The 13,701-nt window shown below is 33.5% G+C and overlaps 1 protein-coding gene across 1 annotated transcript in view; it reads left to right on the plus strand.

Moving 5' to 3' along the window:
* PKHD1L1 (PKHD1 like 1) overlaps positions 1–13,701 on the plus strand; it is a 160,361-nt gene that overhangs the window by 106,232 nt on the left and 40,428 nt on the right. The window contains exons 52-59 of the mRNA XM_008001368.3: positions 248–407; positions 971–1,142; positions 3,530–3,618; positions 3,984–4,132; positions 5,432–5,561; positions 6,990–7,108; positions 9,013–9,142; positions 10,950–11,123. Of these exons, the coding sequence (XP_007999559.3) occupies positions 248–407; positions 971–1,142; positions 3,530–3,618; positions 3,984–4,132; positions 5,432–5,561; positions 6,990–7,108; positions 9,013–9,142; positions 10,950–11,123 (1,123 nt within the window). The remainder of the gene's footprint in view (positions 1–247; positions 408–970; positions 1,143–3,529; positions 3,619–3,983; positions 4,133–5,431; positions 5,562–6,989; positions 7,109–9,012; positions 9,143–10,949; positions 11,124–13,701) is intronic.

Genomic DNA, 13,701 nt, shown 5'->3' on the forward strand with positions numbered 1-13,701 from the left:
GTGTATATATACGCATACACACAGGAGAGAGAGAGATCCTTTCATTGCCTTAGTGACAGAACTAGCATTATTGTCATAGACATGTAAAATGTTAATAAACAAAATAGAAATTCAAGACAAAAAACAAACTAAAGCCAAAACTTTTAAATCTTAACATAATATAGGGGCTAACTATATGTCATTAAAATTAATGTGTCATATGAAGAATATTAACATACAAGTCACATTTTTCTACAAACTTTTATAGGAAGAAGACTATGTAATTATATCACATAACTTCACTCAAAATCCAGATATGTTTAATATTATTGATATGAGGAATGGTTCCTCAGATCCATTGAATTGGAATACTAGCAAGAATGGAGACTGGCACCTTGAAGCAAACACTAGTACTCTATATTATTTGGGTATGTGTCATTAGGCAGAAGTGATATTTTATCTGATGCTTTGTCTAAAGGATGAGAAAAATTGCTTAATAAGCAAATGTGTTGTACAGTGCTTAATATATATAGGATTCAATAAATGTTTGCTGAATGGAAAAACTGGAGAAAAAAATTATTCTTGAAAAGGATTTGAGTTGAATTAAGAACTTTCATTTTATGTTGAAGGTGACACCAGCATGCTTACACATTAACAGTTTTATTTCATGGACTTAGAGAGACTGAATACAATGGAAGCTGGTATATATTTTGTTTCCATTTTTATTATTTAATTATTTGGAAAATTAAAATATGTAAGAATAAATTTTAATTAAATTCTAAAGCATTCATTTTTATCAAAATATTTGACTATGTATGTCTTTATAATATGTACATCATCATAATTTCTCCACATCTCTTCCATACATATGAATTATAATTCAAGTTACTACCTAAAGAACATTTTCCAGAATGCCATAATTTTGTTTACATTCAAGTACTTTGGTCACTATGTTCATTTAACCCATTTTTACTTTTTACTTCACTTTCAGTGTCAGGAAGAAATGACCTTCATCAGAGTCAGCCCATTTCTGGGAACCTGGACCCTGATGTGAAAGACGTTGTTATTAATTTCCAAGCTTACTGTTGTATTCTCCAGGATTGCTTTCCTGTACATCCCCCATCAAGAAAACCAATTCCCAAGAAGCGACCAGCCACATATAAGTATATAGGCCTTTTGTAGTTGATACCCTCCAATATCTCTTAACATAATCCTTTTCACATGTCACTCCTGGGTGAAACAATAATGCTTTACTTCTGCACAATGTCTTGTAGGTTACAAAGTACTTTCACACTCATTGCTTTGCTTGAGCCTTACAAAAACCTTCGTAAGAAAATGAAAAAGTCTTACAAAAATTACGTGTGAAAGTTACTGGTAACCTCACAGTTGCAGAATGTTAGATTTAGATTATTAGACCTGGCCCAATTCCCTTATTATATAGATGAGAAAGCTGACACCCAGTGAACATAGGTGCATTACCTGAGATCACAGAGCTCACTGATGCATATCCAGTACAGCATTACCTGAGATCACAGAGCTCACTGATGCATATCCAGTACAGCATTACCTGAGATCACAGAGCTCACTGATGCATATCCAGTACAGCATTACCTGAGATCACAGAGCTCACTGATGCATATCCAGTACAGCATTACCTGAGATCACAGAGCTCACTGATGCATATCCAGTACAGCATTACCTGAGATCACAGAGCTCACTGATGCATATCCAGTACAGCACCAGAAACTAAGTCTCCTTGAGAATCCAATGCTTTCTTAGCAGGTGCTGTCTCTAGAATAACCACCGTGGTCAAATTTCATAATAGAACTTAGTTAATTTTCTTTCAAATATATTTTAATTCTTCTAGTTAAAAACAATATTTCTATCTTTGTAACTTATATAGCTCTTTACCTTTATTTCTCATGTGAAGCATCACTTTCTACCTTGTATTAGAGTAATTACTGGACATGATGGTACTAGTACATTCAGTATTAGTCTTTAAGACCCTGAAAGGCATCATCCTGATTTGATGTATATTTGCATCCCTTATGGACAATACTACTGATAAAAAATCATGATGATGCTAAAAGCTAACATTTAGTGGGCACTGAATAGCCCACTACTGTGTAACAAGCACAACTCAATGATAATTATTAGATGAATTACATTTCAAAATAAATAGATACTGTAGCAGTTATTGTACAAAAGAACAAAAATTGAATTCGTTTGTATATTCATTAAACCACTAAAAAAATTACTGAGTATCCACTATGTGCCAGGCATTTTTGATTCAATTATAAACAACATAGATGTGATCTCTGATCTCATTATACTCATATTCAATCCAAAGAGATGACAAAACAAGTAAATAAACAAACAAAAAGGTAAACAGAAGATAAAGTATGTAAGTGTGAGTTGCGATAAATGTTATAAAAAGAATGGATATGGGGCTTGGACAGAGAGCAATATGGCAGGGATGGTTATTTTGGGTGGGGTGGTTAGGAACACCCTTAAGGAGGGGTTATTCCAACTGCAACCCAAAGGATGAAGAAGAGCTTGCTGAGTGAAGGGTGGGAGAGACCTAGGGAGCAACTTGTACAGGTGCCCTGACATAGAAAGGGTGTGGCATGTCCAAGAACGGAGAGAGAATCATCGAGGCCCTTATGCATTCTAAGGTAGATATAATTATTAAATATTTAATTAACATTTATTATGACTACTATAACAGATTTAGATTGCTCTAGGCCAGAATGTGATAAAGGTAAATTATGATAAACTATGTATATATGCCATGGTATAGTTTTTCTTTCTTCCCACAGTATGAATTTTCCCTACTGGAAATAGTTATAATTGGATTGATTAATTTGTATTATTCAACTAGCTATGAATAATACAAAACAAAACAGTATCTTGACCCAGAAGTGCTACCTGAGGATTAAAACAGAAGGCTCAAGCTATATAACTTAATGCTTACTTTAAGTGGGCTTTGTTGATCGTAACAATGAGAAATAAGAAGAAGGGGAATACATAACATGATTATTGATAGTGAGTGATGGTATGGATAAGAATGAAGGGCTATGATTGTGAATGTTTTCCAGTGGGAAAATATCACCAATTTTATAATAATATACTTCATAAAAATTTGCATTAAAAGGTATTTTCTAGAAGGCATAGTGATGAAAACTGAAGGCTGTCTGTCCTCCCATGCACTTTACAAATTATTTCAATTTAATCTAGCCTTCACTTTGGATACAGATCTGCCACCCCCATCCCAGGCCAGGGGCTTAATGGCATTGGTGCATCCTTGTCAATTCAGAGACCATTCTTCTACACCTTTTTTCACAGAATCTAGCGAACGATATCCTCTACCCCTACTCCCCATGAAATAGCCCATGTGTCAAAGGTCTTTAAAAGGACAAAGCATGCATTTCTTTTTTCTTCTCCACCATGTAAAATCTTATGGGGAAATGGAATCATTTACGTTTTAGACAAAATTAGGGTATATCACAACAAGTCGTAATTCACAGAAGTATTTCTCTTCTCTTTTCAGTTTATGGTCAAATGATTCTTTTTGGCAATCATCACAAGAAAATAATTATACTGTACCTCACCCAGGGGCAAATGTGATTATACCTGAAGGTAAATACATAAACACAAATGAATAAAATGTTTGTTTTATGTAATATTAACACTATGGCAGGGTAGATGTCACAGTTAGGTTTCCACTTTTATCAGCACACTTTGGTGAAAGAGCAAGTGTGAAGAAGTGGACTCTATTAATGCATCCTGGATACTAAACCTAGCCTTCTGGGGTTTCTGTGGATTTAAACCTGACCATTAATTAACAAGAGTAGAATTTCTGGGAGAGATAGGAATCAGGTATTATATGAAAAGACATTTAATAAACTTACTCAAAACCAGGACTCACTGATAAGCTTGTCAATGTTTTGCTATAGGTTGTAGTTTATGGACTATGTTATATTTCTTAAAGTATTGTTTTATAGGAACATGGATTGTAGCTGACATAGATATGCCATCAATGGAAAGACTCATTATTTGGGGGGTTCTAGAACTGGAAGATAAATATAATGTAGGAGCTGCAGAATCTTCTTACAGAGAAGTTGTTTTGAATGCTACCTACATATCACTGCAGGTAAGAATGAAGGCCTTATAGTTTATATCTTTATTAATCTAATTCTAAGATGTATATTTACTCAAATAATAAGAAGGAAGCATATTCAATTGGTGTGAATAAAAAGTACAACTGGCTCTAGCCCATTAAATGTGAGTCTCAGGTAAGTCCAGTATATTTCTGTTCTCCTTTAAATTACGAACTAAACATTTCTTAGGAGTAGTTATTATCGGATTCTTGAGTTTGCAGTTAGCCCAGTTTCAATTCTGCATAGAATATCTATGTCATTATGAGGTCAGGCTAAACCAACAGCTTGTTCCAACAAAGAGTCCTAGGAGTTTTGAAAAAATTAAAAGAATTTAAGCCTTTTGTTTTTTAAAGAAAAAAACAGTATTAAAAAAAAAAAACCAAAGAGATATAAATGGAATTATGAAAGCAAGAGAAAATAAATCAAAATGTTACAGTTATTCAGAACAATCCCCACATTCCTTGTAAACCCTGGATGGTCTTGAACCTGTACCAGCTTAATCAGCTCGATTGTTCTGTCAGTCTTGTAATATTGTTTATGAAAAAGAATAGCTTAGCCAAAAAGCTATTAAGCATCATTAAAATAATAAGTAGTTAGAATTATTATTATTTCTTTGAGAGAAGGAATAAAGTCCAGAAACTTGGTTATTAATATTTTAAAAGTGCATCATATTTTGATTAGATGAATGGCTTTAAGGTAAATTAAAGTTACAACTGAATCTTTACCTCATTGTTTTTTAGTTGGGTAACCATGGGTAAGTTATTTGACCTCTTTCATCATTAGTTTTCTCACCTGTGAAATAAGGATAATAATACTAATTCATGAATTTGGTGTAAAGAAAGGTTAAATGATATAATATATGTGAAGCCTTACACATTATGCGTGTTGGAAACAGCAAGCATTTAATGATAGCTGTTAGTATTAACAATGACGATTCATAAATGGCATAGCTTGGGTGTAAGCGTGAAGAGTATATCTTACATATGGGATATTACGTTCAAATACATTATGGTCTGTTCAAACACCACTAGTTTAAGTCTTATGAAATCTCAGTTTTAGGTCTGCTTCTGTCCATAAGTAGATATTGAATTTGACCTTTGAAAAATCATTTAAACTGCCTATCCAAAAGTGAAATTAAAGTCACTTCCAGTTATAATGCTGTTCTTTATATAACAAAACTCATTCCTTTTTACTAGGGGAGACTTCCAGTGACTTCTAAATTTCTTTTTTATGGGTGGATTTTTTTTTCCTGGTCAATTTTTAAGTATTAACAATTTTCTGCTTCATTTCAGGGAGGTAGATTAATCGGTGGCTGGGAAGATAACCCTTTTAAAGGAGACTTAAAGATTGTTCTTAGAGGAAATCATACTACCCCAGACTGGGCTCTTCCAGAAGGACCAAATCAAGGGGCAAAGGTCTTAGGTGTGTGTCTACAGATACCAGAAGTGTCACATCTGTTTTGAGAATCTACTTTAAAATATATGGCACTAAATACCTATCAGTTCACAATGATAAATACTTTATCATAATAAGTACTTCTGATATAAAAGTGTCAGAAGCTTTTACAGAAATTTATTTTTATTTACAAAAGGTTATAGAAGTGGCAGAGATTTTTAGAATTAAATCACATCACATTTCACTAGGTAGAAACAGATATAAATGTGCATATTTTAAACCAAAATGTAATTTATTACAAAACTAATATTAACAAATCTCTTTGTGTGTATATTATTTTTCCAATCTGGTTTTCTTCATACAGTTTTCTTTATGTAAGCAAAACTATGTTTCACATTTTTTTACCTTAAAAGGTAACTTTCCTACACATTATTCCATTTATAGTATTAATAAATAATCTGTGGATCAGTTGACTCTGCAATCAATTACCCAATCACAGCTATTGCTGAGATTTAATTTCCCAGTTGCATTGGTGTACTGTGGATATTCTTATTTGAGCTCGGAAAGCAAATGGCTTGAAAGAGTTTAACCTGGTCACAATTAAGAACTGTTTATATGAATGGTACTGCATATTTATTTAGGAGACACATATAAGCATGTGCTACCATTGTTTTACTGTACAATTTCTAAAACTGACACCAAGTAAATAAGCGGCTAAATATTGCTTGAGATTGAATTAGCTCACCATTCACAAATGTCCTGAAGCAGACAAATTCAATCTTTAAAAAAAATTACATGTTTTAATTTCAAAAGTAATATATTAAACAACATAGAATAATATCAAGAAAACATATCTGTAAAGAATATACATCTTTCTAATTCTCTTTTAAGGACACTAGCATTAGTTAAAATTTTTTGTGTGTCTTCCTATGTTTTTATCTAGGATGCCTATATTCATATTACATATACTGATTTGTGGTGATAGTATTGTTCCTTTCATAAAACATGGTCAAACTAAGTATATTATTATGCAATTTTCTTTTCTCAGTGAACATATTATGAAAATCTTTCCTGATCAAAATGTACAGATAAAACTCTTTTTTATAGCCTATTATTCTACAGTATTAGTATATTAAACTTTATTCCATCCTTTTCCTTTTGATGTATATTTGGATTAATTCCAGTTTCCTCATGTTTCTAAATATTACTGTGGTAAGCATCTTCATTCATGTGCTCTTGTATACTGGCTTTAATGTCTATGAGCCAGAGTTCCAGAAGTGGGTTAAAGGTTCACAGTCTTCTTACATGGCTCCAAGCAGAGAGCACCAATTCATTCCTTTCATTCTAAAATGTTTAATCACATAATAAAATATATCAATGAACATTTTCATTTTATACTAGCACCTAACTCAGTACTGTGTGGTGAATAAATAGGAGTGTGCTTTTCTTCTTTAGGGGTGTTTGGTGAGCTAGATCTTCATGGAATTCCACGTTCAATATATAAAACTAAGCTCTCAGAAACTGCAGATGCAGGTTCCAACGTCCTGTGTCTGATGGATGCTGTGGATTGGCAGGTAGAGAAAATAATTATGTAATGGAACATGAATATATACAGTGGGTCAGCTGAAAAAATGTCTATTCTACTCTCATGGGCATTCATTTTCTCATGTGATTAGCCAGATGAAAAATGGGTATTTTGCAATAAGCTTGCAAAAATTGACCTGATAGGAGGCATTTAAAAATTGTGGCTTCAATGGTCCTTTAAAATACATAGAGAACATTATGTCTGTGTGCATATATACATATGTATGTATATTGTATTTATATATATTTTATGACTATATATTATGTCTATACATTTTATGACATATATGACTGTAGATTAGTCATATATGACTTATATATTATGTATATAGAAGCTAATATATGATATATAAGTCATAAAAATGCATATAAATTAGTCATATTTTATATTAATATATGTCATATAAGAAAAATATGAATATTTTTGGATAAACTTAAAATGACTTAGTCATTAAAATGTATACATAATATATTAGTCATATTAGTCATATTTTATAGTAATGTATATTAGTCATAAAAGAAGAATATGAACGTTTTTGGATAAAATTATTTGTTATAAATTCTTGCAAAACAGAAAATTGAATTATTTAAAATATATTTTATTATCTTGGTTACCTCTTCACTTCTAATTTATTATTTTACATGTTAAGAATTTGAAAAGAAAACAAATTCTGACACCCAATGATATCCATATACTGCCTGTGTTAAATGAGATCTTTTAATAAAGTATAAATGGTAGCAATTCTCATCTCTACTGTGCTCATAAACCATGCACAAGCCATAGAGTCCACATGTTTTAAAATACAGTTTTTAATGCCAAAAAATTAGAGAAATGAATGGATTTCATCTCTAGACTCTCAGATCTCAGCCATTTCCTTTCTGGTGAGAACAAGCTTTAGACTCACAGAACAAAGGGAGCCTTAGTTTGAGCAAATCAATGCAAATCATCAAAACATTTGGGTTTGCTCTCTTAGTGTAGTTTATAATGGGTAAATAGAAAGAGGGTTTATTGAGAAGTATTATGATTTATTTGCAATATGTTTTTATTTGCGATAGTTCTGGTGTGATTACTTTTTAAAGAGAGTAATTAAGTGATTTTGATATCATTATTATTTATCCAATTAATACTGTCTGCAAATTTTGTATCAGAGTAATATTTAACCAAGTGTCACACGTTTTTCTAGGCATTGGGGATTTAGTGGTGAAGAAATTTGTCCAAGCTATAACAGAACTTCCTTTGGAGTGGGAGAGTCAGATACTAAATGAACAAATAAATATCTATTAATTTCAGATAATGTGCATGATGAAGGAAATAAAACAAGTAGTGTGATAGAGACTGCCATGGCAAAGAGTAGCAGATAACATTGAATATTTCAGAGACGGTCTTTGTCAAGGGTACATCTGAGAAGAGATTTGGATGATAAGGAGGAGCTCAATATACAAAGTTCTAGGACTTAGCCTTGCCCTTTAACTTTCCTCAGGCTTTTCTGCCTTTCAGAAATAACAAGTGAGAGTTAATTGTGCTAAACAAACAAACAAAAAACTAGGGAAAAAACTTCAACTCTTAATAATATTGTCCTGATCAGTTCTTAATAAAAAATGTGAGTATGTTTGCTTTGATGTCTTTACTTTTTTAGAAAGGTATATTGCTGTGATTTTACTAAACGGCTGAGTTAAAGTTAAGAAAATGCTCAGATAATTCAAAATTTATAATTCTTAATATCAAACACAAGCATATATATTTTAGAGACTTTAATGTACTGTTTATTCTTTCTGATAATACCATAATTGCCAATGAGATATAAATTAAATTTGAATTATTTAATAATGATATCAAGAAATATAAACCTATTTTTAAAATTGTTCTCAAATTTGGCACTTGAATTTTTCTAAGGAGGGAGAAGAGATTGTAATAACAACCACAAGCTATGATTTCCACCAGACAGAAACAAGAAGTATCGTTAAAATCCTGCATGATCATAAAATTCTCATTCTTAATGATAGCCTTTCCTATACTCACTTGGGTAAGTGGATGCTTTTTAATCAAATAGATATATAATTGTATTGAAAGATTCACATTTTCTCTGTAATTATAATTCTTTGATAAAACATGTCACAGGCCGGGCGCGGTGGCTCAAGCCTGTAATCCCAGCACTTTGGGAGGCCAAGACGGGCGGATCACGAGGTCAGGAGTTCGAGACCATCCTGGCTAACATGGTGAAACCCCGTCTCTAGTAAAAAATACAAAAAACTAGCCGGGCGAGGTGGCGGGCGCCTGTAGTCCCGGCTACTCGGGAGGCTGAGGCAGGAGAATGGCGTAAAAACCCGGGAGGCGGAGCTTGCAGTGAGCTGAGATCCGGCCACTGCACTCCAGCCTGGGCGATACAGCGAGACTCCATCTCAAAAAACAAACAAACAAACAAACAAACAAAAACAACATGTCACAAATATGTTAAAGGAGCATTTTATTCAGATTGGCAATGATACCCAGTGAGCGCTGCTCTTTCTCTGTTGGTTACCGATAGTCCCCGCTGTGTGCTTTCATCCATTCAGCAAATATTCAGCAAAGACCTAGTGTATGACATTTTATAGGGCAAGGTTCAACACTTTCTGTTTAAAGCCAGCTTCTAGGTTATTCTTGTTCACACTGAAATTTGAGAATTCTTTATCCAAAAGCCTTGTTGTCCTAAACTGTTTCATGGATATAGTCTTTAGTGGTAAATGCATTTAGACAAGTAACAATGGAAAGATAAAACTATAATTGTTGAGGAAAGAAGGAATAAGCATGATCTGAAGATGAGTTTTCCACTTACAGGAGCAGGGCCTTCCCAGCACTCCAGCCTTTCCCCATTTGGCATGGTACCTTCATCCAAATCTCAGGAAGTGGGAGCAGACAGTAGTGTAAAGTTAGAAAATCCTTTCAGATGCCCCTGATGCTCACATGAACTCCAGATGCAAGACAGCATGATAGACTAGCAGACGTTTGACTTGCGTGAAAAAGAAACTGAAAAGAACTTCTTAAAGCAGTACTTTGATAGAAGTGCATGTGTCTATAATTCTATATCATATATTTTCTTTAAATCTAAGGAAAAGTTTTATTTGAAAAATGTTTCATTGTAATTAGTTGTAAAACAGTTGGTTTTTGAAGTTTGACATTATAGATTCTTTCATTTAAAATATCAAGCATTATTCTCTGTTTGAAATGCACCTGCTTGTCTTAAAGTTTTGAATAACATTTTGTAAAATGTGGCATGTAATCTAGGTTATGTTTTACAAATTGTTAAGATGTAAATGTACAGATGGTATTGGATATGCTACTACCTATTGATGAAGAATCTTGTGGTTGATATAAAATATGCCACAGAGAAAGTGGAACAAACCAAGGTTTAGGTGGCGGGAGTGTTAATTGCCATGCGTTGTTGATTCTCCTCCTAGCTTTGGACAAATTCTTTTACTTCTCTACATTTCCTCACCTATTAAAATTACAATACACTTCTCAATTTGCCATACAACAGGGTTTTCATGTGTAATTTGAAGTGATTATATACTACCTTCAAGATTTGTTAAGTAGTAACTTTATACTTGCTGATGATAATAATAATTTTGATGTAAATAGAGGAAATATTTTTGGTTATATTTCATTTTATAAATACGAATATCATAATATCAGACTGCCATCTGTATATGTTTAAACATGTAAATCTAATAATTCATGCATTCATGTTGAATTTTGGCTTATTAGAAAGCTGTTTAGCATATGAACTGCAAAGGAACTAGTAAAGACAGATATTTCTCAGCACTGGCAATAATCTAGCTGCCTTTATGCTGCAGCTGAAAAATACCATGTCCCTGGAACTGGTGAGAGCTACATGTTAGCAGCTGATGTTGGGATACTGAGTAGGAACATCAAAATAGTTGGTGAAGATTACCCAGGTTGGTCCGAGGACTCTTTTGGAGCACGCATACTGGTTGGCTCATTCACTGAAAATATGATGACATTTAAAGGTTAGTATAAATTCAGTTTATTTTTCTAAATGAGCTATAACATGATCTCATCTATATTTAGTCAGCTCTTACATAATTCTCACTTTTTAAATAAGATTATGTGGGAAAATAAAACATAAAAAGTGATTATGTAGCCCAGGTGTTACCTTCCAAGTAAATTCTCTTAAATTACTGCTTTTACTTTTATCTTCACAGACAAAATGAATTATCAAATTAACAATGACCTTCAGTAACAGCTAGACCAGTCTTTCACCTAACAGAGATAATTTTATAATAAGTACCGCAGATCATTTGTTGCTTTTGTTTTGGTTTAACGAAAATTTCAAGCATACACCAAAAATAGAGAAAACAATATAATGAATCCCAGCGTACTAATCACCAGCTTCAACGATGATCAGCTTTGGCCAATCTTGTTTCACCTACACCTCCATCCACTTTCTACATGCTCCTGGATCGTATTGAAGCAACCACACATTATATCATCTAGAAGTATTTTAGTGTGTAACTGTAAGACATTGTAGTAAACATCAACAAATATCAGACCTAAAAATGTTAATTTCTTAATAATTTCTTATCAAATGATAGTTCAAATTTCCCCAGTATCCTCCTTCCCTTCCTTCCTCCCTCCCTCCCTCCCTCCCTCCCTTCCTTCCTTCCTTCCTTCCTTCCTTCCTTCCTTCCTTCCTTCCTTCCTTCCTTCCATCCATCCATCCTCTTGTTTCAAATAAGGATCTAAATAAGATCCACATTTCAACTGGTTATGAATCTTAAATCTCTGATTCATTCCTCTCTCCTTGCATTTTATCTATAAAAGAAGTTGGTCCTCTAATTCTGTGGAGTTTCCAACAGTCTGGAATTTAGTGATTGCATTCCTGAAATTTACCTTGTTCTCGTCTCCCTGTATTTCCTATGCCTAGGTGATATAAAACTAGAGGCTTCAGGCTCAATTTTTAGGCAAGAATTATGCCAGACAGCGTGTCTCAGGCCTGTAATCCCAGCACTTTGGGAGGCCAAGGTGGGAGGACTGCTTGAGGCCAGGAGTTTGAAATCAGCCTAGGCAACATAGAGAGACCCAATTGCCAAAAAAAAAAAAAAAAAAAAAGGAAAAGGTACAGTTGGTAGTGTATAAGTACATAATGTATGATTGTTTCTCTTCTTACAATGCTAATAGCTACTAATTAACATTGCCTAGATTCATTAAATCATTAAGATTTAAAATTTCCTCCTCATTTATAATGAAGAAAATCTCCTCTAAACAACCATTTGACTGCACTGAAAAATACTTTGTATAGGCAATACAGGAAAAAATGCTTGATTTTTCCTCATATTGACTAGGTTTCAAAATAATATGTTTGTTCCCAAGCATCCTCCAAAGGTGACAGGGAGTTTTTGGTTTGTTGTTAGTATCATTATGTGCTCCTGGGTCAAAACATATTTGACCTGTTCAAATCCATTGTGACTGTTAATCTGATTAATACTCAGAATGCTCCATTATTGACCTTCAGAACCTTTTCATGTTGATGCCTGTCTTCTTGACATGAGTTAGTTTTCTAAGCCTCTTTACTTTCTGATATGGGAAGCACATACTGTAATTTTTTTCTAAGACTGGAACTCAATTGTTCCTCCAAGTAATTCCGGTTCTTTTTATTGGAAGATGTTATTTGGATCCCACAATCTGGGTCCTAGGACTAGAGCATCCATTCTTGATTTGAACTGTTGCTGCAGGTACTCACTTGTTCAAAACACTGCCTATTTCATTTTGCAATGGATCTATTCTAGAAAATCTTTATATTGAGGAAACAGCAATCTCACTACAGCCCCTACTTGTTGTTCATAATCTGCCAGAGGAAGTGTAACTGATGATGATGGTGCTGCTGCTGCTGCTAATGATGGTGATGGTAATGATGATCATGACACAAGATCACGGGCACTGTGCTAGGCATTAAACACGTACTATCTCATTTAATCCTCATAATGTTATGGCATAAATATTATCCCTCTTTTAAAGATGAAGAAACAGATGAATAAAGGGGTATAGTTGCTTTGATCTTGAATATTAATCTGTGTCTTTCTCACTTCAAATTCGGTGAAGAACCCTGACAGTCTTTCCTTGCTCCCATATATTGTTTTGTGATGTGAGTAAAGATAACGTATCTGTGGCTTTTGTAAGCCCAGGTGGTTTATAGTAATCATGTCTTCTCTATCGTTATCTCAATTTCTCATATCTTTTCAACCATGTATATAAGAATTGGCTCATGGATTTCAAGGTAGGCTTTCTCTTCTAGTACAAAATAACTTTTCTCCAACACACCCTATTAAGTATCATTTTTTGAACAAATAATATTCTCTTTGGTTATTTTCCAGCCATGAATTCCTGGGCCTCATTTTTTTTTTTTAACTAGATGATAGAGATATAAAAGTTCCTAACTCACAGGGTGCTTTGTGAGAATTAAACCCCATATTGTCTGTTATGCATTTAGTGCAGCACTTGACACAGAGCAATCTCTCATGGATTGTTATTGCTGTTATTAGTAGTCTGTAAAATTACCCTTTGTCATCTCGATGGTACTTATGATAA

The sequence above is a fragment of the Chlorocebus sabaeus genome, chromosome 8, assembly GCF_047675955.1.
Source record: "Chlorocebus sabaeus isolate Y175 chromosome 8, mChlSab1.0.hap1, whole genome shotgun sequence".
Classification (NCBI taxonomy): Eukaryota; Metazoa; Chordata; class Mammalia; order Primates; family Cercopithecidae; genus Chlorocebus; species Chlorocebus sabaeus.